Source organism: Saccopteryx bilineata, chromosome 2, assembly GCF_036850765.1.
Source record: "Saccopteryx bilineata isolate mSacBil1 chromosome 2, mSacBil1_pri_phased_curated, whole genome shotgun sequence".
NCBI classification, from domain to species: domain Eukaryota; kingdom Metazoa; phylum Chordata; class Mammalia; order Chiroptera; family Emballonuridae; genus Saccopteryx; species Saccopteryx bilineata.
In genome coordinates, this window is record NC_089491.1 from 247,862,665 (window position 1) to 247,884,146 (window position 21,482).

The 21,482-nt window shown below is 53.8% G+C and overlaps 1 protein-coding gene across 2 annotated transcripts in view; it reads left to right on the top strand.

Annotated features, from left to right (window-relative positions):
- TXNRD2 (thioredoxin reductase 2) overlaps positions 1-19,978 on the top strand; it is a 47,053-nt gene extending 27,075 nt beyond the window's left edge. The window contains exons 12-18 of one of the 2 annotated variants that reach the window (XM_066259852.1): positions 9,666-9,802; positions 13,522-13,617; positions 14,070-14,162; positions 15,793-15,864; positions 16,038-16,135; positions 18,456-18,664; positions 19,674-19,978. In XM_066259852.1, coding sequence (XP_066115949.1) covers positions 9,666-9,802; positions 13,522-13,617; positions 14,070-14,162; positions 15,793-15,864; positions 16,038-16,135; positions 18,456-18,579 — 620 coding nt within the window. In that variant the 3' untranslated portion in view covers positions 18,580-18,664; positions 19,674-19,978. The remainder of the gene's footprint in view (positions 1-9,665; positions 9,803-13,521; positions 13,618-14,069; positions 14,163-15,792; positions 15,865-16,037; positions 16,136-18,455; positions 18,665-19,673) is intronic. The other variant, XM_066259853.1, reaches the window with a different exon arrangement.
- Positions 19,979-21,482: the final 1,504 nt, after the last annotated feature.

Here is a 21,482-nt window from a genome sequence, read left to right on the forward strand (position 1 = left end):
GACTTTGCTGCTCGTTCCCGGGCCAGGTTTTGTAAACATCAGGAGCTATTTCCCAGTTTAACAACTGGGAATGTTTTCTGCCGGGTTACCCTGCAAACCTTTAAGCAGGCACTATTCTATTATACTTGCAATAAAGGATGAGCCTATTCAGAAGGTTAAAATAAAATGCCCTTGGGCCACATGGGAGGCACAACAGAGCCCTTGGACCGGACATCCCACCCCAACAGTGAGCTGGACCTTGACATCAGTTAAAAACAGAAAAGGGAAGGACATCCCTCGTGCTTATGGACACATGCTGAGGGCTGCAAGGAGCTCCCGCGGGGGCCAAGTGCCAGCCTAGCCTGGCTGCCCCTGTGCTAGATGCCTGGGCCACAACCGGTGAGGACAGTGGATGTAGGGATGGTGAAGTCAGCCCTGCAGTCTGGAAGCCAAGGAGGACTCTGAGCCTCTTCCTCAGGGCAGCCTTGATCTCCACGTGGTGGATTAAACACATTAGCAGTTAAAGCAGTTAATTGCTGTGCAGGGGGCCCTCTCATTGTTTGTCTCTGAATCACCCACCCACACCAGGTGTCTCAGATAATAGACTGGGAACTCGCAGCAAGGAGGATTTCCTGTCTGCAGATGTGCCGATTACAGTGCTGAGTGAAGACAGTCAGCCTGTGCTGCCTGCCGGCTCGAGTTCGCCCTGCACTGTTAACCAGTTGTGGCCTGAATCTCTGGCTGTCTGGGGGAGTGGGAGCAGGATGGGCATCAGGAGTGGACGGACACCCCAAGCAAAATGCTTCTAGGCTGGTGGTCGGCTTTAGTTTAGCTTGGATTTTGTTTTAAAACATGGACAAAAGGCGTTGGGATTGCAGCCTGGAAAATCAAGAGCTGAAACGCCCCTTGCCCCTCAGCATCTCCAGCCGCCAGGGAAGGTTCTCTGCCCCTTGCTCGAGGGAAGGATGAAGGCTGTGGCGCATCCATCCCTGGACCATGGGAGTCCTGCCCACTGTTGGAAGAGCCCAGATAGCTGTGTTCCCAGTGTCCATGCTGCTGGGAGGGCTGTCCCAAACCAGCCGCAGGAGCCCCCATGGTCTGCTGGGTGAGGCCTGGGGGAATCTGCACTGAAGCTATTTCCTTTTCTCGGGCTTTATGTCAGGAGAAGAGCTGTTATCGTCCCCCTGTGGGTATTCCTGCGGTTAGGTCATTTCTGAGCCTTGAAGATGGTACAAGAGGAGCCTGCAGGGCCTGGCTCGTGGGCACTGGAGGCCCAGCCTTCCAGCTTCTGTCCATACTGAGGCCCCCACTGTGAGCCACTCCCAGTACAGCCCACCCACACAGCATGTGTGCTTGGACCATGGCCAGGGAGACAGGTGGTGCCTGGGGAGCCCCTCATGGGGGCCCACCATGGCCCGGGAGGGGAGCTCATCTGCCCAGGGTGGACTGAATCCTGGTGCTCCTCGATCTCTGCACCAGGGACATGGTGTTCTGGTGTACCCGCTAGCCATCCCCATCCTCACTCAACTGTGTTCATCTGGTGGCTCCCCTGCACCACAGACATGGCCCACGAAAGTCCCTGAGGAGTTTCCCCACCTGGTGCCAGGCAGCAGGACGGAAAGGGGACAGGAAGCAAAACAGAGCTGAGCCCCCGAGGCTGAGAATTCGTGGGTGGGAGTGCTCTGAATCCAGCAAGAAGGAAGAGGCAGTCCGGGGCCCTCACGCCTCCTGAAGGCCAGCAATGTTGGGGAGGAGCTGGTGGGCTGACCGTGGACGCAGCCTGGTCGAGAGAAGCCCCGGTCCAAGGCCACTGGGTCTGTTCCCTGGGACTGCGCCTTGCTGTGGCTGTAGGAAAGCACATGTGTCTGTCTTCTTGCTGGGGACTCTGCAGTAGCCTGGCTGTGACAGGTCACATACAGGAGACTGCTTTGTGACAGATACCAATTCACCAGTGCCCATCCCTTCCCTTCTCTCTTGTGGAGCAGTGGGCCTTGAAGTATACTGCTCTGCTTCTATATTCTGATGCCTTTTTTAAAATTAATTTTAATGGGGTGACATTGATAAATCAGGGTACATATGTTCAGAGAAAACATCTCTAGGTTATTTTGACATTTGACTATGCTGCATTCTCTGATGCCTTTTTATTTCAGTGCAAATATAGAGTTTGTAATTACTGACACCAAGAGAGACCCAAATCTGCTTATGTATGTGATTTGGTTTTGGAGGAAAAGAAGACATTTAAGGAGCCCATGCCTCTAGGCACCTTACAGAGGCCCAGGGAAGTGGCCACAGCCTTCCCTGCCACACTGTGAGGCCCCCAGGCAGTGCACCACTGCTCCCGAAGCAGTGCCATGGGCCCAGTGACCTTCATTCCCTCAGCCCTGGTTTGCAGTGTCACTAATCCATGGCAGAAAACAGGAGAGGGCAGTGGGAAAACAGTGCCCTATGCTCTCAGACTGGCTTCATGCTCTCTGCTTGGGATGACTCACATAGCCAGGGACAGAGAGCTGTGCCCAGCCTACCAGCCACCTCCTTGTGTTCGGGGTCGCCTTGCCCCCCATAGCCATCAGACCCAGACAGCCTGCCTCAGTGCTCATGGGATCCGGTGGGATCTTTTACCAAGTCAAATGCAGGATTTATGGTTAGAACTTAGTGGACCCTGACTGGTGGATAAAGCATCAACCTGGGATGCTGAAGACCCAGGTTCAAAACCAAGACCGCTGGCCTGAGCACAGGCTCATCCAGCTTGAGTGCAGCTTTACCAGCTTGAGCATGGGGTCGCCAGTTTGAGCCCAAAGATCGCTGGCTTGAGCCCAATGTCTCTGGCTTGAGCAAGGGATCACTGGCTCAGTTGCCCCCCCCCCCCCAGTCAAGGCACGTATGAGAAGCAGTCAATGAAAAACTAAAGTGATACAACTATGAGTTATGCTTCTCATTTCTCTCCCTTCCTGTCTCTCTCTCTTAAAAAAAAAAAAAACCACACCAAACAACCACTTAAGAAACAAGGGAAAAAAGAAAAAAAGACCCTTAGTGAAAGCTCTTCTAGAGAGAAATGACGACTCTGTGTACATATAAATGTGCACCATATAAATTTTGCAAATGCCACTTGGAGCAGCCAGCCAGCAGGAGAATTACATCTATAACCGTTAAAACTATAATTGCTACCTGCCATGGAGCATGTTCCTTCCTGGGGGGTCCCGTGGACCAGGCAGTAGCTGGGCCCCGGCTGGAAGTTCCATTGAGTCCAAGGGCTGGCTGTGGGGCCGGGGTGGCTTATTTTTCACGATGTCAGTGCTTGCACACAGGCTTAACTAGGGAAGACTCATATGCTGACCCACTTGTCCAAGGAGCTTTCCAGGTTAAAGACTCCTGCATGATGGCCTGGGGGCACACTAGTGGGTGCTGGTGTCACAGCAAGCAGCCCACTTCAGGTTACACTAAGGTCCAGGGGCTCCCTCATTCATTCAACAAATATTGAGCCCTTCCTGGACATTGAGACCAGCAGGATAGCAGCTCTCCTCTGTCCCTGGGGGACTTGCAGCTATAGGTCTGGCCTGGGACTCACTGAGAAGGGGCCATTTGAAAAAAGAAGCCTTTGCTATTATAATTGTCCCTTAAGTCTTAAGGATGACAAGGCACATGTAATACATTTTTGGAAAGTAGGTCTCTGAGGATCCAACTGGAGGTTCAAAGGTGTGAGTTCTCTTTTGTGCTTGGTCAAGGTGCTGTAGAGGCCCAGCCCTGTGGGCGTGGCCAGCTCTGGGTAGCCACGTGCCCCTCAGGAGGGTTCCCGGGGAGACCCTCCTGTGAGCCTGTGTGTGAAACTGCTGCTGGGCCCTCGCCCACGCTGCCTCCGTCAAGCCTCCTGGACTCCCGACCTCCCAGCACATAGCTTCCAGCTGCTTCCTTTAAATCCTTGCTGTGTATGTCTGATCATAGCCCCTCATTCACCCTGTCATACTCCTGCTGGCACTTAAATCTTACCTCGTTACACGGATTGCCCTTCACTCGTCAGAACATGTGCTCCCGGCAGGCGTGAAATTGGAGGGAATGCCTGTCTTCCCATAGTGGATGAAAGAGGCACGTGAAACTGCATGTGCCCGTGTCTGCGTCCCTGTGCCCCGCAGAGCAGGTTGCAACTGACCATCAGCCACCGTCTGGGGGTTACTGGCCTTCAGCCCTCTCTAGCTGGCTAGGTGAGTGTGGTGGTCAGTACGCAGCAGCTGGTGGGACCATCAGAAGAAGACTGGCCTGGTCCAGTTGTGGCGAGGACACTTCAGCTGAACACTGATTCTACTGCCACTTCAGGGCCCTGGGCTGTCCTGAGTGGTGGGTGCTGGGAAGGAGGGACTGTTTCACCTCAGAGACACTAGGGGTCACATGGTCCTCCAGAGGGACTCTGGCTAACAGACAAGGCTGGGCCTGGTGAGGGGGGCAGCTCCAAAGGCAGAGCGGTGTGTGGGCTCATTCACACGTCTATGCAGACGGTGGTAGCCTCTGAGGAGGAAGTGAGAACATCTTTTTGTACCTGGAATTTTAATGTTTTCATTGTTTGCTGTATCTTACATGTATTCCATAAGAATCTCTTACAAGGCAAGAAAGTCTTGAAAATATCTAAGTGGATGAGACAAGGCAGGAACTGACACTCACAAGAGGAAATAGAATTAATCAATGCATGGCCAAAAAATAATTTGACTAGTAAAGATGAGCACTGAAAGAGCACTGAGCCCCACCCCCTTTGGGAAAGAGCAGAGCTGAAGAAGGAGCTGTGGAGGTGTGGCCCCCTGCCCTGAGCTGACTAAGCCCCGCCTGGCCAGTGGCTCTCTTCTGAGCACCTGCCCCAAGGAACTAAACTGACATGTGGAAAAACCACTGTCTCCATCCCAGTGGTGTCCAGGGAGCCTCTGAAAGTCCTACGGCGGCATCTATTCAGCCGCACTTAGTGGGCCCAAGCTGGGTGCCACGAGCCCAGGCTGAAGGGAGAGAGATCCCACAGGGCTTGGAGTGGGCAGCCTACTGTCCTGGGGTGGGGAAGGTGCTGTCTGTGCATGACACGCAGGGTGGCACAGATGGGGGTATGGTGTGGACTCCTCTCTTCCCCAAATCACCTGAGGAATAGTACCCTTATTTATTTATTTATTTAGTATTTTTCTGAAGTTGGAAACAGGGAGGCAGTCAGACAGACTCCTGCATGCACCCGACTGGGATCCATCGGCATGCCCACCAGGGGGCAATGCTCTGCCCATCTGGGGCGTTGCTCTGTTGCAATCAGAGCCATTCTAGCACCTGAGGCAGAGGCCATAGAGCCATCCTCAGCACCCGGGCCAACTTTGCTCCAATGGAGCCTTGGCTGCAGGAGAGGAAGGAGAGGGGGAGGGGTGGAGAAGCAGATGGGTGCCTCTCCTGTGTGTCCTGGCTGGGAACCTGGGACTCCTGCACGCCAGGCCAACGCTCTACCACTGAGCCAACCGGCCAGGGTAGTACCCTTATTTTTGCATAAGATAAAAGGAAAATGGTCAAGGAGATGACTTGATACATTTGCCTGCATCTTGCTTCATGCCATTTATGTATAGCCTGGGCTGGGCTGGACGTTGTCCATGTGGCAGGCCTTGTTCCTGCTTGTGTGGCCAGCTACTGGGTTCCACCATGGCACTCACTCTTCCCGCTCCTCTAGGGCTTCGAGCCTGAGCTGAGTGGGGGCCCACACCACTTGAGTGCACCCTGACTCCCATGGGGAGCTGTGATCACCTTCTAAGCATGAGGGAACCAAACTCTGGAGGATCAAGGGGCCTGTCCCTCCCTCCTCTGTGCCCACTGTCCAGGTTATTTGCTCAGTGAGGCCTGGGGTGAGGGCTGAGGGCCTGGTGTCCTGGCTATGGCCCTGTGAGGCCTGTCAGCTCTGGGATGTGGCCCTAGTGGGCACCTATAGGGGCACCTGAGCAGAGCTGGGGCCCCTGCCCATCTCAGGCATCACCTTGGTGTAGTTTTAAGCTCTGAGGTACCATAGCTGCCCTTCTCGGGGCTACCCTTGACTGCCTGGTGCAGCCTTGCTCTCCCTTCACTGTTCATTCCAGAAGCATCCATGGAGTGCTTACTGTAAGCTGGTATCTTCTTTGGTACACTATTTAATCCTTCTGCCCTCCCACTCCTGCCAGCCAACCAGGCATCCACTATTCCTTGTATCAGTGACCTGACTCACACATTCCCACGAACTTGCCCAATTTATGTACATAGCATGTCCTAAAAATGTCTGGCTTCAAAATGGACTATAGAGGCCACCTAATTCATGCATTTGTTCCTGTCTCCTGCTACTAGTTTTACCTTTTTCTATATAGTAGTCCCCCCTTATGCATGGTTTCCCTTTCCACTGTTTGTTACCCATAGTCAACTGCGGTTTGAAAACATTAAATGGAAAATTTCAGAAATAATACATAAGTTTTAAATTGCGTGCTGTTCTGAGGGGTGAGGTTTTGCATGATCCCGTGCCATCCCGCCCCAGAACGTGAACCATCCCTTTGTCCAGCATCTCCACGCTGTCCCCGCTCTCCACTTGTTAGTCACTTAGTAGCCGTCTCGGTAAACAGGCCGACTGTCGCAGGATCACAGTGCTTGCGTTCACGGAATCCTTATTTTATTTAATAATGGCCCCAAAGCTGGCAGTTAGAATATGCCAAAGAGGAGCCATAAAATGCTTCCTTTAAGTGGAAAAGCGTGTATGTATAACAGCAATTTTCAACCTGTGTACTGCAAGAATTTTAAAAACATGCAATACCTGACTATTTAGTCAGGGGCACTAACCTCTTTTCCATTATTTTGTCAATTTTAAAAATGACAGAATAGCCGTCCAGTGTGAGTGAATTAAAATTATACCTATTTTGTTTGGTCAGGTTGATAAAAACTAGAATATATTTTTCGGTGTGCCACAGAATTTTAGTAACTTATGTATGCCATGAGGTGAAAAGGGTTAAAAATCACTGATGTGTATTTTTTTTTAAAGTATATATAGGTTCAGTACTATCCATGGTTTCAAACATCCACTGGAGGTCTTGGAACATTGGATGAGGGAGGGATACTGTATTTTCTTCAGGACCTCAGATGTGATTTGGCTAACATCTGTAAGGTGTGCAGTTACCATGGTTACCATGAGGTACAGGAGGAAATGCTCTTGGCCTCCCTGACTGCCAGGCAGGAGTGCAGGAGAGAGTTCAGGTACAGTGTGTGTGGTTGGCTTCAGAGCAAGTTGGTCTGGGGCCGCTAGCTTGCCCTCAGACACTCTAGCCCCAGCCTGGAGCCGTCGGCAGGAAGCAGTGGGCCTGGTGAGCTGCTGTGTGCTGTGCTCTCAGAACTGGGGACCTGGGGGGGGAGCCAGAGGGCTGAGCTATGAGCCCTTCTTTTGTAGGGACCCTTGGCCCCCCCCAGAAGACCCCTCCAGTCCTGCCCACGGGGCCAAACCCCTTCCTCACTGAGGCACAGCGTGTTCCAGTTCATTCCCAAATGCAGAAGGATTCCTTGGCGTCTGCTGGGTGCCCCTTACCTGAGAGTCAGGCCTGGATCCCTAGGCCATCTTATCCAGGGCAGGACACTGGTAGGATAGCATGTCCTACTCTGCATTCCCACGGGTCTCCATTCATACGATTTTAGCACCATTAGAAAGGAGAAACCTTGGAGCCTCTTGGAGCCTACGTCTGGTCTGATGGGCGGTGGGTGCCAGCCTGCCCGGCACCTGATTCCTGTGGCCAAGCAGAGTGAAGAGGCTGGAGCCGGCTCCCCATGAACTTGAGAAGCACGGCTTAGCCAAGTCTCTGTTTTGACTTCCCGCTCCAAGAGAGCAGCTGGAGACGAGGTTTCCCTTTCACACGGCTTGGTCTTCCAGATGTTCACATTGGCACCACCCGCTACCCGACCTCTTGTGTGTCTGAGCCACTACAAGCTGTGGGAACTGTTCCTTAGAAACCATTCATGTTTGCCATGAAGGGGTCACCCTGAGCCTCTGGGGGCCATGCGGGGCTGCCTGCTACCCTCCTAGGACCGGGCAGAAAGAGCTGCCTTTGCTACTGAGGCCGCATCCCACATCGACTGAATTAGGGAAAAAGGGACCTCTGCTGGCAGCTCAGCTGTGATGGCCCAAGGCTGTAGCATGTGGAGTCTGGCAGGGAGGCAACTGCACCAGTGCCCCCGGAGACCGCTGCCCCTGCCCCTCCTGGCCTTTGTGCCCAGGAGCAGGATTAACTGAGCTGGCTACACCAAGGGTGGATGTGGTGTGTTCCTGCCCCTCAACCCAGGTCTTCACTCAACTTTGGGGGTCTCAAAGCTGGGGCTTTTGGCTGGGCAAGTGCCACGGGCACAAAAGGGGGAGCTGAGGGCCTGGAGCATGGAGCTGCCGTAAGAACTGGCCTCCAGCCCACAGAGGGAGTTGTGGGACCTGTCCTGAGACCCTGAGCAGGGCATGAGCTTGTGCATTCTTGCTACTTGCTCTGAGTTGGCTTCCCTCCATGTGGTACCTGGGCACAAGGCTATAGTCAGTCCACACAAACTGTCTGGTGGCAGGATAGAAGCGTCCACCCATCATGAAGTGTTCTCCTGCAGGAAAAGTGTCAGAAGCCCTGGGGGGGGGGGTCACAGAGAACATGGAAGGGAGGGCATCCCACCCCAGGAAGGGCCACATGGGGGCTCACAAGGCTGTCAGCTCACCTGGGGCCCACAGGTGGGCTCCACGGAGCCTGAGACACCCTCAGTGGGAAAGGCACACACAGGACAGGAGCCACGGCTTCCGTGAGGGGCCTGAGTTGTATGTATTCTGTGTCTTTCCTGTGGAGCATGATGTCTTTAACAGCTGCGTGGCCCTGTCACATCGTGCCTGTGGCTGCTCTGCCATGTTCCAAGGTGTCCAGACCTGGAGTGGGACTATGTCCTTGGATCCTGGCCCCCTCACTGGGGAGGGGTTTAGTGCTCATAACCTCTATGCACATCACTCTTGGGCCATCACTGCTTCCAGACCTTTCTGTGGTCAGAAGCAGGAACTTTATATTGTGTGTGTGTGTGTGTGTGTATGAATTTCCAATTCAAATTTAACATTATGAGGTTTTAACTGTTCTCTTTGAATGACACATAAAATCTGTTTGCAGCTTTATTCATTGTTAGGACATGACCCTCTGAGGATATTCAGTTAAAAGGAGGGATTCCTACAGCTCTTGAACAAATCATCTTTCTGTTGCTGTTACCAATCTTATACATAATCAGGCCCTGTTGTTTGAGGTTGTTTACAGATCATAGGGATTTTTTTTCTATTTTTAAATTTAATTTGACTTTTTAATATTTAAACTAAACTATGTATGTGATGAAGAAAACAAAATTGTATCACAGGATGTGTTTCGAGAAGTCCTATTCCTGTCCCTCCCCTCCCCCTCTTTCCTCCCTTCTGAGTTTCTGTTAGTCCTGCCTCATCCTTTCATTGTGTGTGTGTGTGTGTGTGTGTGTGTGTGTGGTGGTGGTGGTGGTGGTGGTGGTGGTGTTAGTGGTGGAGGCCCGTGGAGGCCCGTGGAGGCCAGGAGTCCCTCGACAATGTTTATATTTGATGTTTTACCAGTTCTAAAGTGGACATTCTGAGAAGTGTTTCAAGTAAACCAAGGGATCTTAATCAAAACTGCTAAAGAAAACCATGGTAAATAAACTCTTCTTTCCTTCAGGTCGAGTTCCAGAAACCAGCAGTCTGAATTTGGAGAAGGCTGGAGTAAACACCAACCCTGAGAGTAAGAAGATCCTGGTTGATGCCCGGGAAGCCACCTCCGTCCCTCATATCTATGCCATCGGAGACACAGCGGAGGTATGACTGGTGCCTGGTGCCTGGCTGCCCACCCTGGCCACCTACCCTGGCCAGGCCTTGGGGACACACATGACTGACAGAGGCTCTGGGCCAAGTCCCAGGTGCTATTAGACCTGAGTTCTGGGGAATTGGGCGTCAGCCTCTGCTCCCTCGAATGCTCTTCCTTTCTGTGGAGGGCAGGTAGGAGGGCTTTAAGATGGCTGAGAGCTCTGTTGGCAGATACCTGTCGCATATGTCCTTTGTGTCAGCCCTGAGGGAACGACACCAGTTCACACACACTGCAGTGCTGGCCTCAACCACCCCGCAGGTGGACAGAAGTGTAGGGCCCTAGAAATGCCACTGGACACAGCCTTGGGGCCATGTTGGCCCCAGAGCATTGGGATGATGTTGGCCCCAGAGCACTGGGACTGACTGCCTTGCCTCAGTTTGTGCTCTGCTCTCTGGCGGGTCGATACTCTCTGCCGGGGCTCTCCAACGGGCAGGGCCTGACAGAGTATGTACCCAGCCCCACGCACAGGCCTGTTTGTTTCCTTTCCTGGAAAGTAGGGCGCACACCACCTGTGAGTCCCTGATGGAAGCCCTGTGTCCCCACCCCCCGGCTCTGAGCAAGACCTGCAGCTGGTCATTTGTGGGGCCTTTGCTCTCCCAAAGCCTCAGGAGCAGTTGGCTTGTCCTATATAGCCCAGGAAGTGGCTCAGGAGAGTCCCTGGTCAAAGGGGACTGAGAGGGGCACCAGCTGTCCCAGACCCCAGCAGGCCTCTTGGCCTTAGGACCTGCTAGCATCATTTATGTGTATGGTAGTTTCCTGGGGCGGCCATCACAAACCACGACAAACTGGGTGACTTAGACCAGGGGTCCCCAAACTTTTTACACAGGGAGCCAGTTCACTGTCCCTCAGACCGTTGGAGGGCCAGACTATAAAAAAAACTATGAACAAATCCCTATGCACACTGCACATATCTTATTTTAAAGTAAAAAACAAAATGGGAACAAATACAATATTTAAAATAAAGAACAAGTAAATTTAAATCAACAAACTGACCAGTATTTCAATGGGAACTATGGGCCTGCTTTTGGCTAACGAGATGGTCAATGTCCGGTTCCATATTTATCACTGCTAGCCGTAACAGGTGATATGATGCGCTTCCGGAGCTGTGACGCGTGCGTCCTGCGTCATGGAAGTAGTACTGTACGTGAGCGACGCCGCACTATGAGGTGCCACCAGATACAGTGCTCCTCTCACTGACCACCAATGAAAGAGGTGCCCCTTCCGGAAGTGCGGCAGGGGCTGGATAAATGGCCTCAAGGGGCCGCAGTTTGGGAACCCCTGACTTAGACAAACAGAAATTTATTTTCTCTAATTCTGGAGGCTAGAAGTCTAAAATGTCCCTCTCCAAAGCCTCTGGGGAAAGGGTCCTTCCTTGCCTCTTCTAGTTTCTGATGGCCCCAGACGGTGCAGGCTGGGAGCTGCAGCTCTGTGCTCTCTCTCTGCTCTGTCTTCATGGGGCCAGCTCCTCGAGTGGCTGTGTTTTCTTGTTTACCTCTTATCAGGACTCTCTCTTGGGTTTAGGGCCCACCCTAATTCACTATGACCTCATTTCTAGCCTATCTTAATCATCTCTACAAAGACCCTTATTTCCAAATAAGGTCAGTCTGAGGTTCCAGGCAGAGGTAAATTTGTGGGCGGCAAAAGGGGGATGCTGTTAAACACACCATGATGTTTTCGTTTACATTCATTCATCATTTACTGACTGAGTGCCCGCTGTTCTGACACCAGGCTCTTTTCTGGCTTCTGGGGCCACTGCAGGAGCAGATAAAAGCCCCAGCCATCATAAAAGTGACATTCTGGGAGACGTTAAAGATGGCAAATAAGTAAGATGCTGTTAAGGGAGGATGGTCAAGGAGAGTCCTGAAGGGGGGTGGTCAGTGAGGGACCCCTGGGCTGAAGAAGAGCTAGGAAAGGCACAGGGGAGCTCAACAAGGATTCTCGTGGCCACGTGCATCCAAGAACAGCTCTGGGAAATGCCTGGGGGTAGGGAAGCCAGTGTCTATGGTGGATGCCTAGGTGGGACATCCTGGAGCTGAGAGGGCTCAGGTGGCACTTGTCACTGATGCTGTGAGGCTGTTCTTCCCTCAGCATCACCTGCCAGCCTCTGCTGTGGTCATGATATTCGAGGGGCTTCAGGCAAGCTTGGACACATGGAGACAGGCAGGGCAGGAGTACACACAAAGCTGGGCCTTTCCCTTTGTTTCTGAAGGACCAGTCTTCCCATCTGGCATGGGCATTAGGGGACAGCTCAGCTGGTGTGTGTGGTCAGAGTTCTGGCCAGTTTTCCTGCCAGGTTGTCCTTGACCATCTAGTTGACCTGTTGCTGTGGACAGAAGTGAGTGGCTTTCCATGTGCCTGACTGTTCCATGGACACAGCCCACAGCACCGGGCAGCACAGCTGCTCAGTGTGATCTCTGATGGCCTGGCTGTGGCATTCTCTGGTAGTGACCTCTGTGTTCATCCTGTGAGCTGTGCCCTAAGATAGCATCATCATGGTCTTGGGAGAGAGCCCAGTTCGAATAAGACACGCTCTCTATGCACCCCAGGAGCTGAGTGAGTTGGAGTTTCATCAGCTGCAAGGCTCGTGCCAACACAGCAGAAACCGTGATATGTATTTCAGACCATGTTTCCAGGAACATATGGTACACACAAGGGCATTATTTGTTCATAAAAATTTTTTTAATTTATTGATTTTAGAGTGAAACATTGACTTGTTGTTCCATTTATTTATGCATCCATTGGTTAATTCTTGTATGTGTCCTGATCAGGAATTGAACCTGCAACTTTGGCATATCAGGATGGCACTCTAACCAACTGAGCTACCCAGCCAGGGCCTGTTTGTTCAAACATTAAATCCACTTACGGTAGTTGGAAAGGTCATTCTGAGTAGTCACAAGAGTTAACGTCCCAATGGTCCAGGTCATGGTGGAGGGTGGGGGTGGCCATTGTTTAGTGCAATGTTGTGCGCGTGCAACTGGAGGTTTCCACACCTAGCCAGGCTCAGTGGAATGCACAGTCTGCTCTCCTGAGTTATCTCTGTGGATCTCCATTCATTTCTGGAATGTCAAACAACATCTGCATTTCCTGCTGCTACAGAGGTGATTGGCAGCCTGTCCCAGGCCGACATGTGCAGCAATGCCGGGGGCTGTGCTCCCACCCCCACCCCCAGCAGGACACACACTGGGACAGAGGGGCCCCCAGCAGAGCGGCATTTTGATTTGGGATTTGTAATGGGCTGTGATGAGCTGTGTGTCAAGAGCACACAGAATGCTTCCAGGGCCCGTTTTAGCCTGAATTCCAGCTAATGCAAATGGTTGAATGGCAGCAGGATCTCTTTTGAGCTTTGTTGTGGGGTCAGCTCACCAAGGTCACCAACAAGAAGAAAGGGTTCAGATAGAAGCCACAAGGGAGCATGGGTACTGTGGTGGGCTCATTAGAAGCTCGCCTCTCTGCCAGGAAGGGTGTTTCCAGTGCAGGACAGAGGGAGTGAAGAGGGAACCAGCAGAATCGCCAAGGGCCCTGGGGGCTGCTGGAATCCAGCAGCAAACAGCTTTTGGGGGCTACTGAACGGGAGACACCTCACTAGGAAGGCGGTGGGTAAGGGGGGCACTGCGCAGACTCCCTTAGAAGATGTGCCCACCTGACCCCACACTCACTCCTTCTCTGTCAGGGGCGGCCCGAGCTGACGCCCACTGCCATCATGGCAGGGAGGCTCCTGGCCCAGAGGCTGTATGGCCAGTCCTCAGTCCTGATGGACTATGACAATGTGAGTACTCGCTGTTCCTCACAAGACTGGGTTCAGCCTGGAGAAGGCTGCGTCTTGTCCTGAGGTGTGGGGGTGTGTGCACATCTGTATGTACATGTGCAAGTATGTGTGGGGATGCCTATAGATGTGTGTGTGCATGTCTGTGTGTGCGTATGCCTGTATTTTTGTTCATGTGTGCATGCATATGGGTGTATATGTACACATTTGCATGTGCATGTGTGTGTTGTGCACACACACATCAGTGTGTGTGAATGTCTGTGCATGTGCATGTGCATGTGTGTGTGCATGCATGCATGTGAGGTTTAGCTTTGTGGGTATGGCCCAGGAATAAGTGAGTGAGTGTCCCCCTTGTGTTGTGGCCCGCCAGCCAGCACATCTGGGGACTTGGCCTGAGTGAGAATATTTCATCTCGGGTCCTCAGGGGTGTGCCTGACTTGGAACCTGCTTTCTAGGTCCCCACGACAGTCTTCACCCCGCTGGAATACGGCTGTGTGGGGCTGTCAGAGGAGGAGGCTGTGGCACGCCATGGAGAGGACTATGTGGAGGTAAATCAGGGCCCTGAGGAGAAGGGGCTGGCACAAAGTGACACTTAGTGGCACTCATGCCCCCTGACACACCTTCCCTGACAGAGGCCAAGCAGGCGAGCAGGGGTGTTAGCTTCCCTGCTTCCTAGGACTGCAGCTTGGCTGGGCAGGAGCAGGGTGAAGTATGGAGACCCTCAACGATGGCTGTAACGCTGTGATGTGGCAAGAAGGGACTGTGAGACAAGAGTGTTGGAGGGCAACCCCAGAAAGTAGGGGGCACGTCTCCCTAGACCTGGAAAGAATTCTCCTGTACTGTGACCTCTGCTCCCCTTGTCCCCTATCCTCCTGCCCCAGCCTGGCCCCACCCCAGGTACCTTGACTTCCTGCAGCTCCTGGACTCCCTTGTGGTTCCTGCAGTCTGCGACCCCTCACCCCACCCAGCCCCATGCCAGCTTCTGCCACCATTCCTCTTCTGAGACCCTCCCATGCCCCGCAGGCCCCTGGCAGCCCAGACTTGGGCTCTCACCCAGAGGCAGGGGGGTTTCATCAGACAAGCCTGCTTCTGGGGTCTGCTCTGGCAGGCCAGCTGTGGCCTGGGGGTGGCCACAGAGCATGCCCCAGGCAGCCTGGCAGGATGTAGGGAGGCTTTGGATGCTGGAGCCTTTGACGCAGCTTTCTCTTGCTGCTGCAGCAGCCTGTAGGCAGACTGATTAGCAACCAGACCCCATGTGACCACCACCGCTGCAGGGCTTGTACCCTTTGGGAATGAGTCACTGCACTCCAGGGCCTGCCCCTTGCCCCAGCGCCCCAGTCCCCTCCATCAACAGGCCAGGCCTGACAGGCCGGCCTTTCCCTCAGCACTTTATTTGCTATTTTTGTTTGATTCATCACAAGTACACTGGGACATATGTTCATGGCATTTTATAATGTTGTTTTATGTTTCACAATGTTGAATGGCCAAATACCCTTTGTTTGTTTTTTTTTCAATTCTGTCTTAGTTAGAACAATATTCTCTGAAGTTCCATTAATTAATAATGGCTGTGCAACATATGTGAGGGCCCTGCTCATTTTTTACTCAGCCGCAGCCCCGAACACGCTGTCGATCCCTTCGCGGGTGCTGAAAGCCTTTGTCCGGCAGCTCCGGTGTGGGCTGGGACCGCCTGCGTCTGTCCCTCCCCTCGCTCAAGTGCGGGCCCAACAGGCACCAGGGTGCCTGGGGGTGGCCAAATGGCCACCCGCAAACCCTCTCCTGTCTCCCACTGTCTCCGTCACCCTGCTCATACTGCAGCATATACCAGGGCTGCACTCCTGGGTGGTGCCCACGCCCTGTGTTGAGCCTTGGGCTCAATGACCAGTTACAGTGAAAAGCGCCTGGCCAATTTGGTGCCAGTTCTGCTGCTGTGGTTCATGGGGGTCTCAGCCCGGAAGGGTGAGGCTCGGACCCACAGTGTGGCTCTGGCTATAGACTGCCTGTGTGTGGGAGAGAGGGGTGCTCTTCATGGCCAGCCAAGCCATGTCCTAGCCCCAGACCACAACCTGCAGGCCAAGTGGGTCTCTGCTGTGTTCATACAGCCTATCAGAGCTGGAAAATGTCCAGGGATTTTGATTTGCTACAGCCGCTAACTCCAGGAATCGATATCTTATCGCTCAGGTTTATCATGCCTACTATAAACCACTGGAGTTCACGGTGACTGAACGGGATGCGTCCCAGTGTTACATAAAGGTGAGTGTGCTTGTGGGCCTGGGTAGGGGCAAGCCAGGAGGTGAGAGGGAGGGGAAAGAGTGGACCCCAGGGATGGGGGAGCCCCACGTAGCCACACAAGCCCCAGGGGGTGGGCCACATGCAGTCCCAGGGTCCCACCTCCACCAGGTGGCAGCTGACAATGTGGCTTTCAGATGGTGTGCCTGCGGGAGCCCCCACAGCTGGTGCTGGGCCTGCACTTCCTCGGCCCCAATGCAGGTGAAGTTACTCAAGGATTTGCTCTAGGGATCAAGTAAGTCCAGGAAAATGTTGGCCGTCACACGATGCTCAGACTGGCGTCCCAAATGTTGGCAACACTACAGTGGAACGTCCACTGCATTGATGGTGCTTTTATGTAGTGTTGTCTGTGTTTTCAGCAGAGCGTCTCCTCAGATGAGGCAGGTTCAGCCAGACAAGAGGCAGCTTTCTTCTCCAGCCAAATCCTGTTAAGCCAGCCACACCAAGTGTCTATCTATGGCCAGGCAGGTTGGGGGGCTAGGGGAGGGCCTCACGTCCCTGGTGGCCCTGGGTGGGAGAGGTCACTTTTTGGGTCTTTTCTACTCAGAATGAGCAGGATTTGGGCCCTTGTTCATGGGCCCCAATACTCAGTTAGTCATGAGAAAGGTCTCAGCCTTAAGTGTACTGTGAGATCCCCCCCACCCCCAAATAGACATTCGTCTGCTAGAGCCCTGGACATTACCTGTGTCTTGGGCATGGGCTGTGCATTGTGGGGCCCAAGGCTTTGCTGACGGAGGCTGTGGGTATGAATGGGTTGCCCAGGCCAGTGAGGAGGTTGGGCAGCTGGGTATGGAGCTATCAGAGGCCGGGAGATAAGGTAAAGCAGAGGGGAATAGAAGAGAACATATTATGCCTCCTGGATCCTCATGTGTAATTGGGGTGTGTGGAGATGGGAAGTCTAAGGACAGAGTGGGGGTTCAAGGAATAAGGTCGATATCCAGAAAAGCTGATGATAGAGGGGCTGCAAAAGCCGAGAACAGTTCAGACATCCCAGTGGCACCCCAGCCTTCCACATGGGCAGCATGGGCCCTCAGATGGGGGCACCTGGCACAGAGCAGCGAGCCTTGGGTCCCACCATTGCCCTCCTAGCCCTTCACACACAAATCAAGGTGACCACTGGGTTTGGAGGGGAGCTGGACCTTGGAGGAGAAGAGAGCAGACAGGGCTAGACTCCTTCTTGGAATATGTGTCTGTGATACTTACATGGGATTCATGTTATACCCTATTCAGTCCAGGGTGACCATTGGAAGGAAGCACATGAGTCTGGGGCAATGCTCTGCTGAGTCTTGCCAGAGCCTGTTGGGGGGAGGCCACTACACCCTGGGCACCAGAAGAACAGCTGAGGTGACCCCTGGAACCTGTCCCACTGACCTGTGTGTGAGCACTGGCAGGCCGGGCTGTCCACAGGTCCAGCCCAGGAGATGTCTGTGGCCGCTGGGAAGGGAGAGCCATCTCCATCTACTCTGCCATGCTGACACTTTTGTCAGGACTTACGCTCAGCTTCTAGAACAATTTCTAGAGAGACTCTTTAAAATGTGGCATCCTTTTTTTTTAATAATGCAACTGCGAAGGGCTGATTTCTTTAATATGCAAAGAACTCATAGAAATCAACAGTAATAATTACAGAACGAATCCAATAGAAAAACAGAGAACACAAACAGGCAATTCAGAAGAAAACAAAATAAAAATAAGTAGAAAGCTGCTGTGTCTTGATCAGAATTTTAAAATTTAATTGAAACACCAAGAAACCATTTTGATTGGTGAGGGTTCCAGCAGTGATAGTCTTCCAGAGTCTGCACAGTGGAGATGCAGAAGGTTTGAGCAAGTCATTGGAGTGATGAGAGTGACATTTCAGACACAGTCGGAAGGAAGGACTGGACCCATCCATGGGGGTATTTTGTCCACATTTGAAATTAACAGACAGTTGTTCATGGTGGCTCTCATCCCACCAGATGGGTATTCTAGCACATGCGTACATAGACATCAGAAGATCTGTGTGATGGGAGTGCCCTGTGGCATGCCCACACGTGACTTGCCAAGGAGTGAACAGTGCTTGGGAGGTGGTTGTTGCTGAGCGTGCAGGAGGCACATGTGTGACAAGTGCCGGGTGCCAAGCAGAAGATCAGGCCAGGAGCAGGAGCTGGACAGGTGCAGGCTGCGGTTATAAAACGTGGGCTCAAGTGGAGTGAGAAAGTGGGCCCCACAGAAGGATGGGCTGGAGCCACGGCCCAAGTGGAGCTGTGTCCAGTGGTTGGGAGCAGCAAGAGGCCGGGCTGGAGCAAGTAAAGGAGAGGTCAGGGGGAGGCGGGCTTGAGCTGGGGCTTCTTGGTTACTGCAGGCACAGGTGTTTTCTGGGAGGGAGACGGGATGGGTCTAACAGGTGTTGGCAGGTGTTTCTGGCTGCTGGCTGGAGGAGAGAGGTTGGGGGCCAGGGTTGGAGTATGGTGAGAAGACCGAGACTTCCGATGCATTTCCCTGTGTGCCACCTTCCTGGGACAGAGTAACATGAACATGTCTCCCTGCACTGCCTGACTTCCCCTACCCCCTGCATGTAGATGTGGGGCCTCCTATGCGCAGGTGATGCAGACGGTGGGTATCCATCCCACTTGTGCCGAGGAGGTGGCCAAGCTGCGTATCACTAAGCGCTCAGGCCTGGACCCCACTGTGACCGGCTGCTGAGGGTAAGCCGCCATCCCTGCCAGGCCCGGGACACACGGCACAGCTGCTGTCCCCAAAGCCAGGCCGGTTGGAGGTTCAGATCCAGGTACGTGTGGGGCGGGCTCCTTGTAAGACTAGAGCAGTGAAGGGAGGAGGGAGAGTGCCACTGGGAACTGTCCTCCAGGTGTGTGGCAGGCTGTACCTGCTGTGCCACCTCAGACAGGTGAGACCTGGGCCCAGGCCATAGTAGCCAAAGAAGGATAGAAAGGGAGGCCACTAAGGGTTCCACCCTCCCCAGGATACCCCCAGACCCTGGCCTGGCTGCTGCTGCCCCCATATGCTGAAAGTATCTTGAAGCTGGGCTCACACCCATCTCAGGTGGTGGGACACTGAGTGTGGAAAGTGTCCCCCAGACTGAGTTCCAGGGCCCACTGGGCGGGAGAAGCGGGTCTCCCTCTCCTGCCTTGCTCCTCACAGAGCAGCGGCAGCTCGTTTCTCTGTCGCCCAGAAGGTGGAGATACTGCCTTGTGCACAGCTGCTGCCACACAGCTGGTTCTATTAGAGCTTCGCAAAGCCAGGCTGGGCCAGCGGCAGCCGGAAGCCTCTGGCTCTGTTGTTGATCCCAACCCTTTTCTGGGGAGGAAGACATTAGCGAGACCTTCCCTGACCCCTGCTAAAGGGATGCCTGTGGTCAGGGCATATCTATCATCTCTCAGTCTGAGCATCCTCCGGCCTCAATGTGAGGGGCTGAGCAGTGGCTGAGGGTCCCGTGGGCAGTGGGCTCAGGGCCTCTCCTGGAGCATACCTGCTTCACCCCAGTCCCCCAGGCAGGGCTGCCTTCAGTACAGATAGACAAAGGGCATCCTGAGGAAACTCTTATCTTAGTGTCACACCTAGAAGAGCTATTTTGTTAAGAGTCTGTCATAAATTGTTATCACCGCAAAATATTTTTTCACGGTATTCTTCCCTGTGACTCATCAACCTGGGGAAGCACTGTTTGGGGCTTGTTTCTCATCTTCCCTGGGAGGGTTCCTGTGCGTGGGCATAAGAGACGTGGCCAGACATATGCAAAGATGGTGTGGCCACCTCATGCTGACCCCCCTCATCTTTGGCAGGACACTGGAGGCCAAGCCCGAGTGACCCCCAGCCCTGCCTGAATAGCCCCAGCCTGGAGAGCCCCTGAAGTAGTTGGCGTGGGGCAGCGTGTCCAGATGGACTGCCCGTGTGCCCTGCAGGGATGGCTCCCGGGGGGTGTCAGCCCCCATACCTGCACTGTCCACCCATTGCTGCCTGGACCAGTCCTTCTCGGCCCCTGATGCCAGATGATGACGACCTGTGCAGAAACCCACTCTGTGGGCTGCCCACGTCCGAGCCCTCCTGGTGTTTGTGGAGTGCAAATAAAGAGGGTGTTTTCCTAAAATGTGCCTTGCCTATGGCATCCCCAGTGTGCCCCCAGGATGGCCCGGGTGGGGTGGGGCCTGGCCACCCAGCCTGTCACCCCCCATCACCTCCCTCCATCATTTGGGAACTGCGTCCAAGTCGTTCTGCAATGCGAGCTGGGGAAGCATCACTGCCTTCCCAGCATCAGTGCCTCGGAAAACCCGCACCCTTCCTCGGCACAGATCTTGGGGAATCCCTCCTGGGACCCTCTGTGCACCTCACAGGTGCTCTGAGCGCCCAGTAGGTGCTCAGGAAGGGTGGGAAGCCTCTGGCTTTGTTCCAGAGCATCCTGCCAACAGTGTGACCCAGTGACAGGAGTGGACAGAGGTGTTCAAGGCTTTCTGTCCCCTGAATGTCAGACAGCTCATTACATTTTCATGGCAGCCTCCAAGTGAGCTTGTCTGCTGTGCTCAAGCTAATCCTGCACATTGAGGCTTGATGGGCCCAGGGAGCACCCGTCGGCACCGGCCGCACCTGTCAGTCACCGCAGAGAGATAGCGCTGACAGCGACGGGCAGGGCCTGGCATTGTGCTGGGGTTTTAGTGGTGGTTAATCTCGTGTCTTTCTTAAGAAAACATCACTTAGTCTGCTGGCCCGGGAGCCTTGGATGGGACCCTGCTTGTCAGCAAACAAAGGAATGTCTTTGCACCTTAATGGGCCTACGGGAGCCTCAGACTCTCTGTGTGAAGCGTGTGCAGGAGCTCTCAGACGCCCAATTAAGATGCCAAGTGCTGGGCTGGGCCGGGCCCTCTCGACAAGTGCAGCGCGAGATCAGCCGTGTCCCATTTAACGCACGGCTGGCGGCACGCCCCATCCTGGATCCTGCTCGGAGGGCTGCCTCTCCACTGGGAGGAGGTATGTCCCTGTCTTGGAGGCAAAGGTGAGGTTTGCAGAGGTCAGCTAATTCTTGGGCTGCCAGGGCAGCAGGAGAGGCCTTTTCTGGACAGAGGCTTTCAGATTCCTTAAGCTGGATGGGTCTCTGCCTTGGGGCAAACGAGGAACCTAAAATGGCCTTTTGCTTTTTGTGATGATGAAAATTGATGCTGCCTGTGTGGGCACCGCTTTGGGGTGAGAGTCAGGATTGCCCGTCACTGGCAGCCAGAGGGTGGTCGACATGTGCCTGCCCCCACAACCCCCCAATGATTTTCTCTACACACCTTTCTGCAGCACAGACCTTGCTCCAGCATGCCTGCTGAGTCTGTAACGCCCACTCTCTGGGCTGTGTCTGGCCTATGCCATCACCTAGGAGAGAGCAAAGCATCCACAGAGCTGGGCACCACCAGCCTCACTGTCCAGTCCTGTGGGTACTCAGAACCACTTTTGGAGGATGCTGCCTATGTGTCCCTGAAGCACCACAGGACCGTCTCAGAGACCCAGCCAGGCCTGCTGGCTTCCCTGCACAGGGGCTCATACCCTCCTGGTAAATATTGGGCAGGGGCCTGGCCCATCTCATGAGCCATGGGTGTTCCAGGTGAAAACCTGCC